The sequence below is a fragment of the Centruroides vittatus genome, unplaced genomic scaffold, assembly GCF_030686945.1.
Source record: "Centruroides vittatus isolate TY-2023 unplaced genomic scaffold, ASM3068694v2 scaffold_3046, whole genome shotgun sequence".
NCBI classification, from domain to species: Eukaryota; Metazoa; Arthropoda; class Arachnida; order Scorpiones; family Buthidae; genus Centruroides; species Centruroides vittatus.
Window position 1 is genome coordinate 529,756 of NW_027122699.1, and position 21,878 is coordinate 551,633.

Consider the following 21,878-nt stretch of genomic DNA (forward strand, 5'->3'; position numbering starts at 1 on the left):
TTTTTAGACGTCACGATACTAAGACACGATAATTACATAAGAAGGACCTAGTGAGGGGCCGAAAACGTTTGCGTACGAACTTTGACTGCACCGGTTATAAGGTTTGCAGGAGATTTGAATAGTATTAACCCAGTGTGTATAGGTGAATTAAATTACATAACCTTTAAAAAATATATAAAACCTTGTGATATCCGTAAAGTAATAAATTATAACTCCAGCACACCCATGTATATTAAAAAGAACATATTTAATATGTATGTCAACAAAATCAAAACACGTACAAGTGATATTACTAACCAAAACGTGGAAATAGACTAAATTTACTGCAATTTTCAATTAAATAACTACCCCAACAGAATTATCAACCAATGGCTACACAACCACTCATCTGGTCAACCCAAACCAAAGACACAAATAATTTACAAAAAATTAGATTATATCCCTATTATTTTTGAAAACATCCAAAGAATATTAACACCATATAATATCATTTTAGCACTCACACTAAGCAATAAAATCAAAAATTCCTTAACTCCTTCAGCTTCTTAACCATTACTTCTAGATTCTTAATGATGTACAAAGCTCTGATTAAATTAGTTCTGATAAAATGGGCCAATTGAACTTCTATTTCAATTGTAGCTGACTACTGTTTTGCTCACAGGCCATATTGATCAATTGTTTTAGGAAACTGAACAGTCTGGTAGAAGTGCAAACCTAAGTTTAGAAGGGAAATTCTCATTCTAAATTATAGTTTTAATCCTTTTGGTTATTGTAGTCATCGGTCTTCCATAGCCTGTATTTCCATTAAATTCTGCTTTACGTCCTTCAGTGTATTTTTCTGTGTTGAACTGTAAGAATTTTTCATTGTCTGACAACATTACAACCAGCTGATTGTTGTTCCATTTTCTAATATCCTTAGTTAGCAAAGATCTGTGACATCTTGGAAATAAAAGTGTTTAAAGCACTTGAAGCACTTTTATTCCCAAGTGTCTTTAAAGTCCTGTCATTGATCACTTAGCAGCCTGTTGTGCATTAGTTTATAGCAGGGATGGGTAACCCGCAGTCCTCGGGCCGCATGCGGCCCGCATTAATACTTTTTGCAGCCTGTGTTGCATAAAATATGAATATTAATAAACTTTTCAAACCTGTTACTGGTGCGCTCACCTACTTCTGCACCACTGCCACAATTTAAATATCTTGTTACTAACGTTTTCAAACCACAACGACAGTTCTTCTTCAGGTAATTTTTGAATTTCCGATGGAATGCTGATCATATAATATGAAATTCAAACGTTAGAACTTTTGAATGCATGCTTCCGGTTTACGTCTTTCTCAGTCATGCGCAGTCCATTGCCCTAGGGTGATCATAAGTTACTGTTCATAAGCGCCTGCCATGCTACTGATAGCATAATCTCTTCTTTATGATTGGTGCCTTGTATATTGCTAATGCTAGCTAAATATATGCGCAGCCTCGAGCCACTTGATGTGCTCTATGTGTCGTGTGGTGTGGATAATTCTGGCCTTCTTAAAATTAGGTACTATGTCACGATCAGATGCATAAATTGCCAGAGCCATCGTGTTCCTTTGTTTCTGAATATCCGCTGCGTGTTCTTTCAGTCTAACCTTCAAGGATCGTTTTGTAGAGCCAACATATACAAGGTTTCTATCACACCTGCGATTTATAATCTGTATGCTGTAGACCCCCAACAGCCTGCCTCTCTCATGCTCATCCTTTCCATTGCTTACGATGTTAAATTTCATAGCGCATCTTCTGTAGGCGATGCGTATGCTGTTCTTTTTACCTATCTCGGCATATAGCGATCTAAGATATGGGTTATAAGTGACAGGAATGATTTTATCTATATCGTGTCGCTCTTTCATTTGGAGTAGGTCCTGGGCTGTCCCTTGATATCGTTTGCTCAACTTATGTGTGAGCTTGTGGCAGAGGTGTAGAAGTAGGAGAGCACACCAGTAACAGGTTTGAAAAGTTTATTAATATTAATATTCTCCGATGTTGAGATAAAGATGCATAAAATATGAATAAATATATCAGTTTCCCAGCTTAAGGAAGTATGCAGCAAGAATTCAAATGTTATTTTCTATAACTTATATACGTGAATAGTTTTTCCGCAATAAATTTAGTAAAAATTAAAACAAGAAACCGGCTAACAGACACATTGAAACTAATTTAAAGCTAGCAGTGACTAAAATTTAACCAAATATTTATGATATATTATGTTTACATACGTTTCAGAAGCTAAATTAAGTATACCTATGCTAATTTATAATTATACGTGAATAAATAATTGTGATTTACTGGTGGTATTTTTCTATTTTCTCTTGTATGTAGCCTGCGTAAGGCAAGAAAAATCCAGGGTATTTCAATCTTCCTCTTATTCTATTAATCTTTGCCTACTACCCTTCCTATTCCTTAGTTATAAGTAGTATAAGTATTAGTTGTAAGTTTCGGCCTGCGTATAGTTGTCGCACTAATATATATTGTTTGTTAAGCCAGTACTTAGTGCCTTTTTGCAAAGAAAGTATTCGTGGAGTTGGGATCCTAAAGAACCTGTTCGTAAGTGAAAATAAAATACTCTGTTTTGGGAAGTCTCTGAGTATTTATTATACTATTCCACTCGCTGGTCTACATACTTTGTGTACACTGTTGTGTCTTACTTGTTGTTACGAACATCACACAACAGTATTTGGAATACAAGTCTGCTTACATACAGCCAAGATAATCAGATTAATGCAGAACCCTGAAGAAATAAAGATATTAGAACAAGTGGAAATACATTTATAATCAAAAATGAACAGATGCATAAATTTTAATAATAGAGCCTTACTATTAGAGGGTGTCTGTTGTTTCTAGTTTTTGGAATTGGGTGTGATTATTATTTAAGGGCAATTATTCATGGAATTAAACTGCTAACTTTTTCACTTTATTATTAATATTTAAACAACACTTAAAACACTTGTACTTTATTTTATGATAAGATATGATTTATTTTAAGACAATGCTGAATAGAATTTACAAGTTTTTTAGTTTACAATAAGTAGTATTTTTCTCTAATAGATAGCACACTTACTATTAGATAATGACGTTTATTAAAATATAAGTGATATGTGAACATTTTTGGTTAATTATCATCCTGTGGCTGTCGGCCATATTATTCGCGTATTTATATTTTTATATGTAATATAAGTTAGTTTTAGTAATTCTTTTGTCTCTTTGTCTTGTCTATCCTCTAAAACTTTCCTTTCCACTTCCTGTACCCTCTGGGTGGGATTACCGTTTCGAAGAAGTAAACAACGGAAACAATAGAAAAGCAAGACCCCGAGGGCTTCGGCAAGAGTGGGGGGAGTCACTTTTGGACTGGACGGCGGAGAGAGAGGGCAGAGAAAAGGATCGAGCTCGAACGGTGTGCATAGGGTAAGAGCAGGGAAAAAAGTAACGAAGACTACGAGCCAAAAAGATCAGGCCTAAGAAAGGAAGGGAATTTTCGAGGCTGTCGTAGGGAGAGCTAAAGCAAACTACGGAAGAACGAGAAGTTCATTGAGAGAACGGAAGGTTCGTAATAATCAAGCAGGACTCGAGCGGTGTCCCACCAAAATAGAGACACTAAGAAAAGAAAATCCCGGGTATTTCCTTCTTCTATTTCTGCCTCCACCTAATTTCACTTTCCTTCTCTTCTAGTTATAAATAGGATAAGCTTAGTTTTAAGGTCTTCACGCGTCGGACTTTGTCGGGTTCCGTTTCGAACGCGTCCTTTGTCGTATACGGAGGGACAGAACGCCCGTACGACGTTTTACTTTGTGAAGTTGGGATCCGCAAAGAACCCATTTTGTTCTTTTCTGGCGAAAATAAAAAATCATATCTTGTTAAAAGTATAATCTGATTCGTTTATTTTGTATTGGTACGTTCGCGGAACATATTACCTCGCCACGAATCACCACAATCCCAAGGCATCACAAACAACTATTTGACCAAATAGTGTTACTATGGATATAAGCAATTTCCAAGGCATTAGAAATATATGAAAAGAGAAGAAAATATGGAGCTTTATTTATGTATCTTTGTATAGATTTGTTTCATCATATTTTTTAGAAATATTTTTTTCAGTTTCTACTAAGAATTATTCTTAGTAGAATAGATAGTTTCCATCTATAACAATCTATAACAAAACAGTTCAAAGTGATTATATTTCAAATGTAATAATTATGTTTCAAAGAAACATTGAAAGGAAATGAGATGATAATATTTTAAAAAATATGCCTCATTAGTTTTTACATTGGAAGTGATAAAGTAAATTATCCATATTCAGACGAAGGGATGTCAATTAAATGGTAATGACGTCGCTTATCTAGTTTTACATCATTATTTAGATTGTATGTTTTTAATAATTAAATTTTTTTATTAATTTACTATTTTCAAAATGGAAATAATTGAACAAAAAGTTAAATGTATTGTGGTGTTTTTGGTGGCAAATTATATAATGATGTCAGATTTGTTTGATGGAATGAACTTTTAAGCTATTAGAAGAAATCTGTGGGTTTTTGCAAATTTTTCTATAAAATACAATAGAATAGTTTTGTAAAAGGTATATAAATAAAACTCCAGCAACATGTTGCATAAGTTTCTTGGTAACATTTAGAACTGCGTGTGTTGCCATCCACTATGATATTTTATTAAAAATTTTTTGTACTTTTCATTATTAGAAAATGGTAAAAAGCTTAATTTTGAGGGTAGGGACAGGTTTTATAAAAAATTGTAAATGCTAATAACAAGGAAAATTGTCATTAAGTCCAATCCTACTTGAGATATGACACGAATTCCCTTTAAGCTTCAGGTAATGAACAAAATCATGCCTCTTCTACACACACTCGCAAACAAACAGACATCCATACGTATGAAAAACCCTGAATACCTTTGCATTTCTTGACATTTTGAGGTCTCTCGAGTCCAAAAATATAAAAATCTGGAAATCATTTTTTGACTGATTGCCATACTTCTCTCTTTCTACAGAATTTCTAAAGCATTGTTTCTACAGAAGCTTGTTTTATGCTTTAAGTGCATTTTTCACTGCATGCACAGTTCTAACTTTGAAGCATTGTTCAAATTTCAATTTTGATTTTGTAACAAATGACAAAAATGGTGTGTAAACAAAATGAAATATTGCTTAGTTAGTTAGGGCTATCATTTTAAATATATATAATTATAAATAACAGAGCTGGAAAAGTAAAAAAGAAAAGTATTTCATGAAGAAAAGTCGGGAGAAAAGATGAACACAAACATCTCTATAAGTACCTGCCGTAGATATAACTGTGCCACAAACAAAAACAGCTATTGCAATTAATTCGCTCGAAAAAATTCTTTTCTAGGCAATCCAAAGTTAAGCCATTATTAATATAACTTTAAATTTTTGCTTTCATTACTATATGGTGTTTATGCTTTTTTTCATTAATGAAACAATTTAACATGATTGCAATTTCCAACCAGAAAAATTCACTGAAAAAGACATCACTACCAATGCAATGTTTACTTTTTTATCTACTTTTTTCCAGAATTTTCTTTCTGTATGAACAAAGCTTGATATTAAAATTTTCTATTTAATATTTTCATTATTTTGTTGTTGTTAATATGTGATAAATAAAACACAAATGAAGGGATGTGATACAAAATGCTGTCCTTTGGCAGCAAACATGTACAAAATAAGCTTCCTTGTATGTTAGACTTAATGTATTGTAGTGATCAGGCTAGCCAATAGTATGCAGATTGTTCAATTGGTGTTTAGAAAATGCAACACAAGAATTGACTTTACTGTTGTCGTCTAACTCCAAAGTTACTTAATAATGTTCTAAATTATATATAGTTTTTAATTAATATAATAAAAATCTCTTTACTATAAAGTGGTATTTCCAACCTACATTCTGTGGGTCAAATACTGCTCCGAAACATATTTATCTGGCCCGAGTAGCTCATTTTTGCCAATATATCTTATCGTTGATATTTGAACTAATTCAAAGCATAAAAACTTTTGGAGAGTTTACTACAATTATTATACCTTGCTTTAAATGATTTTTACAAAAACTTTAATTTAACAAACTCCATTGTTTAATTTTACAAATCTCTCCAGAAGAGAATTATAAAAGTTTTGAGAAGTTTGCACAGAAAAGAATTTTTTATTTTTGCTTTTATGTGCCTTGCAAACAAACCTCTTGTACAATATTTTAATTTTATATTTTCAATCACTGTCCAACAAATAACTAAAAGGGATTTTACTATTAGTTGTCACAAAATTTGTCTATAGTTTCAAAGTTGGTTTTCAAAAAAGCAGTTGGAAATTTCACATTGATTTATACCTGTTATGTGAAAATGAAAATATCTTAATCCTAATCTTTGACTATATCTATGCCTTGGACTTGTCTTTTATAGCTCAAATGACCCTTCTCAGAAGAAGTTTGAGACCTCTGCTACAGAGTTTAAAAAATGAAGCAAATAAAGCAATATGATAATGACATTATTAATTTTGATTTTGTTTACACAAATGTGTGTAAACAAAATGAAATAGTAGGGCTAACATTTTAAATATATATAATTATTTTTATTTGTCGACACACACACAGTCACAGTCGCACAGAGAGAGCAAGAGAGACACTTATACTTACTTCCAGCACTGATTTTAATAAATGTTAGACAAGTAAAACAGCAAGGCTGATTTTTGGGACAAGATTATGTCTCGGAGACTCGGGGCTCGACACGATCGTTCGAACTTCACCGGCCTCGGCCTCGACCGCGACCGTGACCGCAAGGTCGTCCACGAGGTATTTTTGAAATTAACCTATCCGACGTAGAAATTTTTCTCCGTTGCGTGTTGCCCCGGGTTGAATCTTTGTCGACGCCTAATGAAAATTTCCCGTTTTTGAAAAAAATTATTGTGGCTATTGTATCATTTGAAATTATTTTTTTATTTTGCACAAACAAAATAAATGTATTAATAAATGTAAAAACAAAAATAGTTATATTTCAGAAGTTACTTTTAATATAAAATTATAACAACTAGTTCCATTTAGTTTCAAAAATGTTCTAGTGCTGAAACAAGATATCTCAGGTCAACCGCTCAAGGTCAGCAAGTTGCGACCAGAGAGGTAAATAGGTTTTTTCAAAGATTCGCTTGTCAAAATTTGATTTTACAATGTTTGCATTTCGAACTTCCCAATGATATACGCATGCACAAATCTCACACTCTTGCCTGTTTCTAGAAAGATGTTGCCATTTTGTATTTTATTTTGACTCTGTTCTCAGTCCCCTGACTACCTACAAGTCCCGATTTTTTTTTTTTTTTTTTTATGTGCGCATGATTTGGGCACCTAATACTCTGTGCCAAATTGCAACTCCTGACATGTCTTCCTCATACCTCTAAGGTGTGCACCAGTGATGGCACTGCGATTTTATAAACAAGACATAGTCTTGTCAATAAATGAAAGAAAAACTTATTCAAGATATAAATTCAAATAAGAGTGTCTAATAATATCAATTATAATGCAGATTGATGTACAAAAAATGAATAGAGCTAAAGGCCCAGTGTGCATGTGTTTGTTGGTTTGGAAAGAAATTGCAATGGCAGATGAATATTTGTTCTTCACAAAAGATTTTTCACATTTTTTAAGATACTGTTAGTGGTTTCAGGTTAAATGAAAGGTGTTTAAAGACTGAAATTTCAATTTAAAACTTGCATAATCAGCATCCCCTTTCAAAGCAACTCTCAAATATCTGCACAAAAATATAGTACAGTAGAGCGTCGATAAGTGGAACCAATTGGGGACTGGGGTCCTTCCAGTTAATGATTTGTTCCAGTTTCCGACTTTGTACGAAAAAATACATTAGCCTGTCCGATGTTCAAATTTTTCTCCGTTACGTATCGCTTCCTGTTGAATTTTTCTCCGTTGCGTGTCGCTTCGTGTTGAATTTTCGTCGATTTTAAGCCTAACAAAATTTTTTATAATAATCATCGAGGCTATCGTATCGTTAAAAATTATTTCTGCATTTTGTACAAACAAAATAAATATATTAAAGAATATAAAAAACATGAAAATTATACTTTAGAAGTAAATTTAGTATCAAAAACGTTCGATTCGGTACGACACAGTCCGACTGAAAATCGTTCCACTTTCCGGCCATTCCACTTACCGACGTTCCACTTATCGACGCTCTACTGTAGTTTAATAGTAGAGTTGATTTGGTCTATAGAAGTAATCATTTTATGTGCAAACTATATATGACAAAAAGGAGGGACTCTCCTAACAAATGGAAAAGACATTTCCATTATAATTTAAAAGCTCATTTTCTTACATTTTAGATGCTTCAGAAAAAGTTAATGTTTTTTTTTAATTCTTTGCATCCTGAAAGTGCTAGGCTGGTTTTTCTAATGTATAAAATTTGACTGTTACTTTTTGGGCTGCAATTTGAAATAATTGCAGACCTATAACTTCCCACTGTCATACATCCGTTCATCCGTTTTTCCTTAATCTCGAGAACAGAGTCAGATAGACGAAAGACGAGACCGGATATCGAAACCGTAGGGGCGGGAGGCCGCAATTAACTATATACGAACAACCGATACAAACCAGAAGTCACGTTTATTTCTATTCAAAAATTTCCCCCCGAAAAATGTTAGATAGATGACCAACCACGACTCTGCTGTTAAAGGAAAAGTAGCAGTACAGGGGAAAGCCATTACTAATTTGAGGTGGAGAGCAGGAGAGCATATATTTTAAAAAATGAAATAAATTAAAAATATGATTAAAAATTTCAACCCGGCATTGTGACAATGTCACAATAAATATTTGCTTGTTAATTTTCTATTATCAAGACTTTAAAAATAACATCTTTTTGAAGAGATAAACAGTTATAGAATGTTCTACTGTAATTCATTTGGTGTATAAAATGCTTTAATGTTGAACTAAGAGAATTGTTTGGTACTGATATATAATAGTTATTAAAAAAACAGGATGAATACATAAACTATTAGAAGACACGAAGTTATAAAAAAATTTTAAATTTATGAATAAGCTGGAACAGTTGACAATAAAACAAACACCGTTTATATTTACTCCAGCAGATAGCATTTAATGGAATTACAAACGTTTTTAGTGGCATTATGGCTTTCCTCGGGAAAAAAAGCCGTTCCATTTGCTTTTTTTCCTTGGGAAAGCCTTTTAATTCTGCCAAAATGTTTGTAATTCCATTAAATGCTATCTGCTGGAGTAAGTACATACAAACTGTGTTTGTGTTAGTGTCAAGAATAGATTTTAAAGATAGGAAAGTGAATTTCTTAAGAATATAGAAGAACTCTTGTTATTTTTAATTTTTATCAAAGGAAATCTTTTGAACATTAAAACAAAAAGTTTTCTTGTAGAATATCTAGTTATGTAATAGAGAACATTAATAATAATATTAAAAGTCAGTGATAACAATTTGAAATGATTATGCAAATGAATAACAGAAAGATGCTTTAGAACTGCAAATCTTAAAAATTCTTTTTTCCTTAACCCTTAATGTAAGTTTTTCTCAAAAGAAATGCGCAATAGCACAACAGTTTGCTAGAAGGAAGACTTGCCACGATGCACACCTTGCTTGATAGAAATGATCCAAAAAAAGCAGTTATATTTCCATGAAAATTGTTGTTGGAGCATAATTGTGTAGAGTATTTACACATACAAGACCAAACAAAACAAGAGTTAATCAAAAACAATTTTACCTTCTTTTGCATCAGTACACAGTGATTGAAACTGATTGTTAATCTGATATACATTACTTATGTCAATACACAAATGTCTGCTTAATATAATAGGTCATCATCTGCTATTGTTGTAACATAGGACTGAAGGATTTTTTTACAGGTGTATAGAGGCTGTGAAGGATCTATTATTGGAATATCTTTTCAATTTTAATAAATAAATTTTTTATATTGTAAAGTATAATGTAGACCAAATTAGCTAATGAATGAAATGAAGGTTTTTTTGGTTAGAATAAAATATTAATATTAATTTTATTAAATTTAAATTATTGAGATTCGGTGATTTTATTTGTCTGTTTTTTATTTATTAATTTGTTCATTTAATATTTTTATATTTATTTTACCTGTATTTTATACTGTTATATATATTAAACTGTGTATGAATTATGACTTGTTGTATATTTATATATCTTTTTATAGAAAATTATTTTGCCTTGAAATTTGTAATATGCTACTTCCTTTCAAATTTCTTGCAATAAATTTATGCTATATAAAATATACAAAAGTATCTAATCTTATTATTATAAATATCATATTGTTAAAAATGTATAAAAATATTTAATTTGGTGCTAAAGAAAGCTGTTAATTCAAATATTAACTTGTTTTTAAAACTTAATAAAATTACTGATGCAAAAGTATTTATAAATTTTTTGTTTTCTAGGTAGAAAATGTTCGAATGTTAGATCGTTTCAATAACAAGAAGACTTCCGTGGGAACGTTGTACCTGACGGCAACTCATTTAATATTTTCTGATCCCAAAGGAAGAAAAGAATTATGGGTTTGTTTTTCAATGAATATTTTTTTAAAGTAAATTAAAATAAAATTAGAAATGAAATATCAATAGGTTCGAATAAGTAGCATACAATTAATATAATAATTAGTTGTTTTCTTTGTAGATTTAAACATAGAGATTTTCATAAAGCACTTCGGGTAGTTGGTATATAGCCTACAGGGTAATTCACTGGTAGTGGTGAGTAGTTTTTATCTCGGAAACTATGGATACAGGATGATGGGACTAATAACCAATATAGCAGACGGGGAAACAATTTTTTAATGACCTCGGATTACCTTGAAAATCGGCTTCTGAGATAGAACAAAATATGGTTTTTGAAATTATAAGTAGCACTTTTTAGCTATTATATAGATAGTAGATGACAAAATAAGCACCTTTTATAATAGATGACAGTTGCTTAAACCTAACGGTGTTCCACGTGTCCGGTTTCTTCTTAAAATCTGATTTCTTTTTTCCCGAAAGTTTCTCTGCTCGGAAATAAGTTTTTATCAGTTTTCATTTTTTATCTTATTGTGTCAGATAGTTGAACAAGCAGGCTTTGAATAAAAGAAATAGAATTTTTACAGTCCATATCTTTGAGAAAGTATTTTTTGGAGTGATCTTTTTCAGTTTTATGTATAAGGGGCATCCAGAAAATAAACAATATTTGGCTATAAAAAAGAAAAAGAACAGTAATTCTAGAAAGTTTTATTGAGTAATTAGTACAAGACCAGTTTCTTTTCTACTGCGGCGGTCGGCAATGCTGCACCCGACCGGCATGACGTCGAGGTGAAGCTAACCACTTTTTTTGGGTCGACGTACTCCGGTTCGGATGTCCGTCTCGTGTGCTCCGACCACCGTCTCCACGATCGACATTGTTACGAGCTTCTGTATATAGAGTTGTAACTATCTGTAAATAAATTCGTGATGTTGGCATTTAGACTTTTTCCTCTGCACGAGAAACGGAAATTCGACGACACGCCAATCCCGTTTGTGGATGCGATCGGATTGACTGACCTGGCCGATTTCGACTATCAAGAGGCACGCCTTAACGGTCCCTTCGCTACATTGTCACCACGACACTAGTTTTTTGGATTCCTTTGTAATAGATTTCTACTACCAATTCTTTCAGCCATTTAATGCAGCTTCTTACACTTCTCATCTGTTCAGAAAGGTTCCAGATTCACCAAAAAATGCTTTCAGCTTGGGAAAGAGATGAAAGTCACTGGAAACCAAGTCGGCACTGTGTGTTGGATGTCCTAGCCAAATTTCTGAATCACAGCTTGAATGGCTGCAGTAGTGTGGTCACACATTATCTTTCTTGATTAAACATTACACACCATTTTTTTCACACTTGCTTCATCATTGATCACATTATGAAGAAAGCAATTCTTCATAATGTGATCATCATATACTTCCCCGATTTGTTTATGAATTTCTATACGACAAACTTTTTTTGCATGTAGAAAATGAATAACACTTTACATTTTGTATTTGGTGGAATTTTTCATTCTTGTACACATTTTAATCCTTGACAAAACAATCACAATAAGCCTGCCATTATTGAAACTCTACACATTCTAAGCTAACACAATTAGAGAACAAATTGACTTTGACAGGCAATAATTTACCTGTGCAGAGTGTTTTGTGCAAACATTCTTTATTTTCTGAATGCCCCTTGTATTTACTTGTTTCCTCTGTTTACACAAAAATGAGTTATTTGAATGAAGAAGCATTTGATATGCTGATGTCTTTAAATTCATGTCATTGAAATTATTCATAGGTTACAAATCTTTATGCCAGTCAATATTCAGAACAAGAGAATTTTTTCTGAAATATGTTTCAAAGATTAGCTGAAAAAGTATGTAGTAGTAAACTGACTACAAATTCTACTTTCTTTTAAAAATGTTGTTTATCTATGACGCTATTCTTAAATGCAATGGTAGTGTTAATATTCACAATGCTCATTACTGGAGCAAAACAAACCTACATTTGATGCGGCAGTTGATAACCAGCATTGTTGGAGTGTTAATTAATGTAGAGGCTGGGCTTTTGGTTGTCATTTAGTAAGAACACATTTTTGTGACTTCACAGTAACTGCAAGAGAATTTCATAATTTTTTAAGAAAACTTGATAAATTTGTTGGAAGATATTCCACTAGTGCTTGGAGTTAAATGTGGTTCTGATCAGATGCATGGCCAACACATTCTGCATATGAAATGAAACTGCAAGTTAAACAGTACATTCCAAAATAAGCAGTTAGACTAAAGTGATACCAACCACTGCCGAATTATCAGGCTAGAAAACGGCTATAGCAATATTAATAATTTTAAGATAATTTGGTACTAGAGTTAGACGTTAGGTGCCATCTCTTGCTAAATTTAATAATTAGAATTTTAATTAAATAATTTAAATAAATTTAGGCCTAACTGGAAGAAAAGAATCGGCCCGAAGCGGGACTCGAACCCGCAACTTCTGCTCGCCGTGCAGATGCGTTGCCAATTACGCTACCCGGACCTCCGGTCCAATCTCCCCCTCCAGTATATATAAGCTTATGCTACGACCATCGACGGCCATTACAATGCCAGCTGGGGACACATTAAGTGCCCACGTAGGGGCACTTAATGTGTCCCCTATGTATTTAATAATTAAAATTTAAATTACTTAATTAAAATTCTAATTATTAAATTTCGCAAGATATGGCGCCTAACGCCTAACTCTAGTACCAAATTATCTTAAAATTATTAATATTGCTATAGCTGTTTTCTAGCCCGATAATTCGGCAGTGGTTGGTGTCTTTTCGTATAACAGGTTAGTTGTTTATTTATCTAAAGTGACACAATGTCATTCCTTGATAGCTCTACTGACTTAGCTGTAGACTTTATCCTCTGAGGATAAATTAAGAAAATGGTTTACTTTCAATATCCTTCTGTTCAATACAATGTGAAAGTCAAAATTTGGGAAAGTTTTAATAAGATTAGTAGATGTGAATTACAAAATTATTACTGACATTTATTCTTCTAGGAAAAGCACGGATGTGCCAAGAGGGTAGACATTTTGAGCATCTAATTTAAATAAATTTTACATGTACTTTCATTACTATCAGGTAACCAAGAAAGTTATGTCGTTTTTCCAAATTAAAAGAGCATTTATGGAAATTACTTGATATGTGGAGTTAAAATAGTGAAAAGTACTTTTGTGTCATATAGCCATGAATGTGACAATATAATACAATTAAGACAGTACATTATTAAAACAACAATTTATTTAATAATTAATGACAACACAAAAGGAGGAAATGGGTTGCCAACTCTAGGGTGTTTGCCCAGCTCTGCCTAAGCAAACAAAACAAAGGATCCGACACATGGCCTCATCCAAAAAGACAATAGAAAGATTCCTATGTTTTACAATTTCGTTAGCAATTGTGACTAAATACTAAAAAATACTTACAACTAACTTAAAACTAACTTACAGCTACAGAGATGAAATGGAAAATTAAAATAGGCAAAGGAAAGGGATACCCTACTCAGTTAATTCCTTAGTATGGAGATGATTGAGTTTGATGATTTTCAATGATTTCTCCTTATGAGCCCCTTCTTTTTTTTCTGGGGGTTTTGATGTATTCTTTTGTGGGAATCAATGGAGTTTCTCTTTATCAATGATTAACTGACATTTCAGGATTCTCGTTCAAGAAACTCTTCAGTCCCTTGCTATGGTCAGGATCGAACTTCTCTCCCGCGCCTCCTGTCTGAACTCTTTCCCCTTTTAGTCCCTTAGGAATTTTTCTCTCCCCATGGACCATTCAGAACAACAATCATCAACCAAGTTGAAGTGGAAATAAGAGAAGATTGATTCCAGAAATGGGAAAAGACTAAAAGCTAAGGCAGAAGCTACAAACTAGAATGTTTTAACTTAAAATTATGACATACAGCCACATAATTTTGGTGATGTAGAAAATGAGGTATTGAAGCATCTTTTGATATGCAAAGAAGTTGAAAAGATATTCCTGAATAGCATATCAAGTTCCTTGAAAATGAGTATTCCAATCTCCATAATTCATGCTTGTATTCTATATAAGTTTAAACTCAGAACAAAACAAAAGCTGTGCCAGCCAAAAATATGCCAGGCTTTGGAGAAGGTTCTGCTAATGTTTGCAGCACTCAGTATGGTTTAACCGATTTGCGTCGGGTGATGAGTTTCTTGAAGATGCTCCACATTAGGGGCGACCATCTGTCATTGATGACAATGATTTGAAAGTCGCAATTGAAACTGATTCAGCATGCCAGACATTGGCACAAAAATTCAAAATCAGTGACAAAATTATTCATGTACAGTACATTTGCATTGTCTTGGGAAACTGTACAAACTAAGAAAATGGATATCACATCAACTGACACCTGCCAATAAGCAGCATCAATTGACTGTAGGATTGCTTACTTGTTACCGAAGAATTCATTTCTGGACTGATGAAAAGTGGATCATGTATAGAAATCTTAAGAGATTACGTCATTGGATATCATCTGTGGATGCTGTGCCGGAGACCTAACCCAGTACCCATCAACAGAAGGTGGTGTTGTGTGTATAGTAGACAGTAGTGGAAAATGTTCACTATGAATTGGTCAGATCATTTAGTAGACACTGTGGATGTCTACTGTACTCAATGACAGGAGGTTCATGAAGCAGTTGAAAAAAATAACCAATGTTAGTGAACTGCAAAGACATTCTTTTCTTACAGGATAATGCAAGACCATATGTTGCATGTGTAACCTGTGACAAGATTCAGTTTTGAATGGGAACTTCGTATGCACCCACTTCATTCTTCTGACATTAGTTCTGCAGATTACCACCTCTTCTTAAGTTTAGATAGTCATTTATGGAAATAGCAGTTCAGACACAGCAAGGCTGTGGAAGAGACATTAGAGAGATTTTTCACTTTTAAAAATTGTGATTTTTACAAAAACGATATTTATAAACTTGTTTCGGAAGAGATTATTGCATGTGAGGATAACTTTGTCGACGAATAAATTGATTTCTTTCTACATTTGTTCACATTCCTTTTTCACGGTAGAAAAGCGACAAAACGTTCTTGGTTACCTGATAAATATGGTTACTTGTTTGTCATGTAAAGCTTTATTGCTAAGAAACTGATAAACTTAGTTTTCAGCATAAAAAATTTTAGGAAAAGAGAAATCGGATGTTTAGGAGAAACTGGCCAATAGGAACACCATCAAGTTTAAGAAAATGTTACCAATTATAAAAGATGTTTATTTTGTCACATACTATCCATATAATGGCTCAAAATCTCCCTTATAATTTAAAAAAACCCTTACTTTGTTCTTTATCTCAAAATCTGGATTTTCAAGGTCATCCAAGGTCACCAAAAATTGTCCCATCTGTTCTGTAAACTTTGTTATTAGTCCCATTATCCTACATCCAATAGTTTTTTTGAAAATACTAGTGAAGGGAACCAGTGAGTTACGCTGTATATTTTCAATAAATAAAGAAAATAAATAATAGTCATGCTAGTTGAATAAAACCATATACATATCTCATAAATTATATTATATAAATTATAGAGAATAAATTATATCATTTGATTTTTTCATGGGAATTATAAAAATGCATTTTAAACTCTCACTGTTGTTAAAACTTAACAATTGTACACTAACTACTAAAGTGGGTTATTAGTGATCACTGAAAATTTCTAGAAACCATTTAGGTATGAGTGATTATTGTGTCATCAGTTGATTTGATGTTTTTAATTGTTGTGCTAATTATTTTTTGAAGTTGCTATTATTTAATGTTGCGTTATAAATGGAACACCTTATGTAATTACTGTTTGTTGTTAATCTTTGCTTACATCATCTGAAGAAAAGGCATGACGACTTTAGATTAAGTGACAGTTTGAAAGAATCAGTTTTACTTTGAAGAAACTTTTCTAAATGTATTCATTACAAATATAAATTCCATTTAATGTGCAATGTTTGTTTTTTATATCATATAGTTTGATATATATAAGAAAACAATTAAAGGACAAGAAGCTTCAAGTAAATAGTGCAATTTTTAGTTTCTAATTTGGTTTTGAAATAGTAAAATAATAATAAATTTATTTTTTCAGTTTCTTCAATCACAAGCAGTAATCTGCTTTCTTGGAGATAAAAATGAGAAAGGATAGTCCAGTTAAAGCTTTAATACTTTCAGATATTCCAGATTTTGATATTTCAACATAGTAGTGACAGAAAATGTGAATTAGAACTTAACATTACATATTGTAGATAGGTATATGTCTCTATACCCTTTTCTTAGTTTCAAACCAACTCTCCCGCTCTTTGCTGGACAGATTACGCAATCACTCCCATTATCTATTCATCCCACTATAAAAGTGATTACTTGATATCTTCAATAATTGAATTCTGTTTAGTCCCCATTCATTCTCAAAACCTCTGATATCTTGTTGAACTGGAAAGAAAATGCATCCTATAACACTAATCACCCTTTTTAATTCAACAGTTTTACTATCCATTTCCATGCATGCAGTAATTTGTCACATATAACAGTCCCAAACCATATTCCTTCCGTTTTTTTATTGTTGATGTTGTACCTGTGCTCCCGAAGGCATGGATGGAGAGCATGTTTGGTTGAACCCACATAGACCAAACTGCTATTAAATCTATCATCCCACAGCGGGATTGCATATACCCCCGGCACGTTTTTCATGTCCAGTCTGTTCTTTCCATTACAGAGTAAGCTGTATACCAACTTTGGCCTCTTATAAGCCATCTTATTTTTGGTGATGGATGAAATTTCTCTGTATATCGTATCAAGATGGTGGTTGTACTCTTATGATTTTTCTTGCAGTATTACTATCCACAGACTCCACCCCGGCGGTTGGATTATTACGTGTATTTACCCGTGTAGGTGTGAGCTATTTTGTACACTAAGTTCCTATCGTACCCGTGTTGTGATGCCACTTCCTGAATATGACTGAGCTCGGCCAAAGTGTCTTCATAGTTTGAGTTATGCGTGAACACGCGCTTAGTTAAGGCCCTAAAAGCCGTGAACTTATATGAATACAGATCTTCTGAGATAGCGGGGATGAACAATGGTAAATTGCATTTTTTTGTAAAAAACCTTATGGGTGATCCCATTATCTTTTTATTTGAAGGTCCAAGTCAAGGAAATGTGTGGAAGTGTTGCTTTTTTGTTCCAATTTGACATTTAGCCCATACGGGTTGTTCATTGAGTTAATAAACCTGTTGATGTCGGGCTCTGTTTTCCATATGATAAGAATGTCATCAACATACCTCCTATATAGGAGGATGTTGGAAAGAAATAAAGGGATGATTTGTTGTTCAAGTCTCTGGCCGGATCACTAGCTCGCATAAATCCCCCGAAAGAGGGCTCCCCATGGGGACACCCCGTTTTTGTACATACGTTTTGTTATTAAACTGGAAGAAAGACAAGCAACATAGTATGTGTGCAAATTCTAAGATTTGTTTGCAATGTGCCGAGGCATCGGGGCAGGATAGTAGTATATCTCTAATCTCGCAGAAGCACAGTTGTACTTTAATGGATGGGTATAATGACACAAAATTGAGAACCGTGATAAGTATTGTACCTAAATACAAAAACTGAAATGTGAAAACTTGAAATATGGGCTGTCGGTGTGATAAAAATGCTATTGAAAAATGTTGCAGTGTCAATTGAATTTTTTTTTCTACTGTCAGTAATAAAAGAAAACAAAGAGAAAATATTTCAAAATAGATTAAAGTTAGGGATAGCTACATGATTATAAATACTATAAAGATTGAGTGTTGATACAATACTGACAAAAGCAATGTACAGAGTGTAATACTAAAACACAAATAGTGAACAGATACAATTAATACACTTTTTTTACACAGAACAAAACAAATGTCACAGGATCTTTTGTCAGGATTCCAACTAAGGTTGGATACCAGTGAATTTTCAGACCAAACAAAAGAAACAGACAGAATTTTCAGACCAAACGAAAGAAACACGTTTTGTGCATAACAGAAGTAACCCAAAATTAATGTTACCTTAAAACTACCTTACAATCTGAATAAGAGGAAAGAAGATACAGAAATTAGAAGGATAAAGATAGAAAGATCAATAGTAAAAATACCTGGGATTTTGTCGAAGGATACTGTTCCTTGCTTGCAAGATGGAGTCTACAATGAATTCTTCTGGCTTTATGATTTTCTGTCTTTCATCACAAATATAGTTCCATTGCTTATTCAACTTTGTGATGATCAAAAGTCTCTTGTTTGGAAAGGAGTACTAATAAAATTTATATCCCATCAAGCTACACGGTACTCGCCGAAGCTTAACCTTTTCCGCTCTTCTGTTCTTTCCTTTTCAGACTGAGGACTCTGAAACTGAGCTTAAGAATGACCAGTTTCTCTTTTCCCTTTGGGCCTGTCGTCGTTTTCTCTACTGTTCTCAATGTTTCTTAGAACAGACCCTCCACATTGACAAAAGAAGGATTAGAAAGGGATAGAAAGTTCTAGAAAAGGAAGACAAGAACAAAGGAAAGATGTCAAGAATTAAAATAATCAAAACATGTAAATTTTAAATAATAGATAAGGCGAGCAGCCATAATACATTTTGCTGTAAGTAGACTAATTTGACCAGTTAATACTTTTAGATAATAAATGGAACAAATCTAGGGATGCCAATCACTAGTTCAAATGCATTTGTTTCATGTGATGTCTATGTTATCATTATTAAACAGCATTCCTATTGGTGTTATTTTTATGTTTTGCTTTCTGTTCAGAAAATTTTCAAATTTGTATTTCATTAACTTTCTGTCAGTTATGACAGTAAAACTGATTTTCATTGACAGTTTTTGTTTCTGCATTTAAGTGCTAGGCTCCAGTCTCTCCTTCATGCTGTCTCAGCTAAAGCTCTGGTGACCCTTTCCCTATCCTCTCTTTCAGTCATCCCTGAATTTCTTTAATCTAGCTCCCAAGTTCCAACTTTTCACCTCTGCATAACACATTTTGCCCTCCTTGCTTTTCTTCGTTGGTACTACATAAACTCTAGCTTTAACCTGTAACTTCTCTTTCCTTCCTCATTCTTCAACAATCAAATAAGGTGGTATTTACTATATACATAACTCTTTTCTAATCTTTTATTAAAATTTTTCTCACCTGTAATGTAATGTAACCAGAAACCTTTCCTCCTCCTCCCACTTAAAATCCAAGTCACATTTTCTGTCACTGCTATATTGATAATTAAAGATAGGTTAGAAAGCCCAAAAGTACTAGGATTTAACTGAAATTTATTTTTCTTGTCTTGACTCAAGAAAACAGATGGCTTGAAGTTTTTAAGTTCAAAATAATTTAAATTATTTAAAATTTGTTTAAAGAAATTTAGATGTTCTAATTTAATCATAAGACTGATTAGAACATTGATTACATATGGATTAAAAAAAAATCATAAATATGACAAATATTCCTATTACTTGCCAAAAAATGTGTGTGCAGTCTATGCTGTGACAAGTTTTGACTTTAAAAATCATTATTTAGGGCAAATCTATTTTACATAAAACTATGTACAAATTTCATAGTCAAACTGGAAGCTGTCAGCAGGTTCTGGACATGGTGGATAGGGCTTTCTACATAATACAGTCTTATTAAGTTGAAATCACTGGTATGTTTAGTTCAAATCTATTTTTCTGTATACCCTACACCCTTTGATAGGATTTTGATCTTTATTTTCTCATATTTCAAGTGAATATAAGCAATTAAAATAAACAAACAGCATGGCTTCATGCCAACCGCAACGTTATCCCATTACAACTTTGTGTCAACATACTTTTACTAGTATGGAACGTTACTGTCATTCTGATTGAAACATAAAGGGATATCTTGATATTGTCACTCAGAAGCTTGGCATGATTAGCCTTATGTATTTGATTGATTGCTGGTGAGTCAAGTAAGTTTACAGCCTCTTCCGTTCTTTTGCTCATTGCTGTAGTGTCAAGGTCAGAAACTTGTTTAAATCCAAACAGCAAAAGAACTGTGGAACACATTAAAATTACTAAAAAATAACAAAAAACAAGTACTATCCACTGCAAACAAATTTGTTTTTTCATATACAATAGACTTCTTCAGGTTTGATTAAGAGAATACAAAATAGAACAGCAAATTAAAATTGGAACAGAATATTTTAAATTAAAGTTTAAACGTGTAGGTTAGTACATGTCTATTACAGGATTACTGCCACAATGAGTTAGGTGAGTTTGAATAACAATCTCCAGGCTAAAGAAATTGAGTCTGTATTCGTACAGCTAATTGCCTGTCTTCCTTTTGAAAGCCTTATAAATTTCAAATTTTTCAAAGTATTTATTTTAGTTGATGTGGATTTATAGCATTATGTAGGAAGCATGTTTTCTCAAAGTTCACATGCACATCATTTTCTAAAGAATAAGTGGCAAGAACCATGGGTAGAGGTGTTTTTTTAAGGATGTATTCGGGTTCTGTAATCCTTACTTTGAGGCTCTAGCTGTCGTGTTATGTACTCCAATGAATGATGCAGTCTGTGGCCTTGAATAGGTATAATATATTAACCCAGCAAGTAGTTCATTTTTGCTTGGTCCTTTTCATTCCTAATCATTGAGAAGATTGTCGAAGTTCTTTTAAAGTCAATTTTTGAGTTAGTACATTTGGCTATTTCCTTGTAGATGGAATAAAGGGCCTAATGGTATGTTATCATTACAAATGGCCTGTCATCAGGCTGCAATGTCACAGCTGGTATATTCTAGCATAGAACAAGCCTTTTAATTAGATATGCTGGATAGCCTATCTTTGAGTGTCACAGGAAAGCTGCTCACAGGTGCACTTTCTGGATATACAAATTACACTACACCAAGGACAATTGCTAACAAAAGTGTTCCATCAGAATTCATAGAGTCCAATTTTCATTCTTGCATATTCTGATGATATGTTTGCTTATAAGGTAGCAGCATTTAGGACTATTTAAAAGAGCCTTCGTGTACCGTTTGATCTCGGGACAGGGAAGAGGAGATGAATAATTTTCAAAAGTGCTTTCACAATGACAAATAATTATCAAAGAAAAGAAATTAGAAAAAAATCTGAATAGCTGTATGTGGAAGAAAATATATATCTTCAAAAGTATTTTATTCAAACTAACATCGTTGTTCGAAAATTAGAATAATTCGAGAAAATAATGTTATTTTTGCAAGGATTATACATATAATATATATGGGTGTATATAATGTATTTATTTATATATTATTACAATACTTTTAAATTTTTATT

At 32.9% G+C, this 21,878-nt stretch overlaps 1 protein-coding gene across 3 annotated transcripts in view; it reads left to right on the plus strand.

Annotated features, from left to right (window-relative positions):
* Positions 1-21,878, plus strand: part of Mtmr6 (Myotubularin related protein 6) — an 89,528-nt gene that overhangs the window by 30,872 nt on the left and 36,778 nt on the right. For all 3 annotated transcript variants that reach the window (XM_067285854.1, XM_067285852.1, XM_067285853.1), the window contains one exon: positions 10,462-10,578. In XM_067285854.1, coding sequence (XP_067141955.1) covers positions 10,462-10,578 — 117 coding nt within the window. The remainder of the gene's footprint in view (positions 1-10,461; positions 10,579-21,878) is intronic.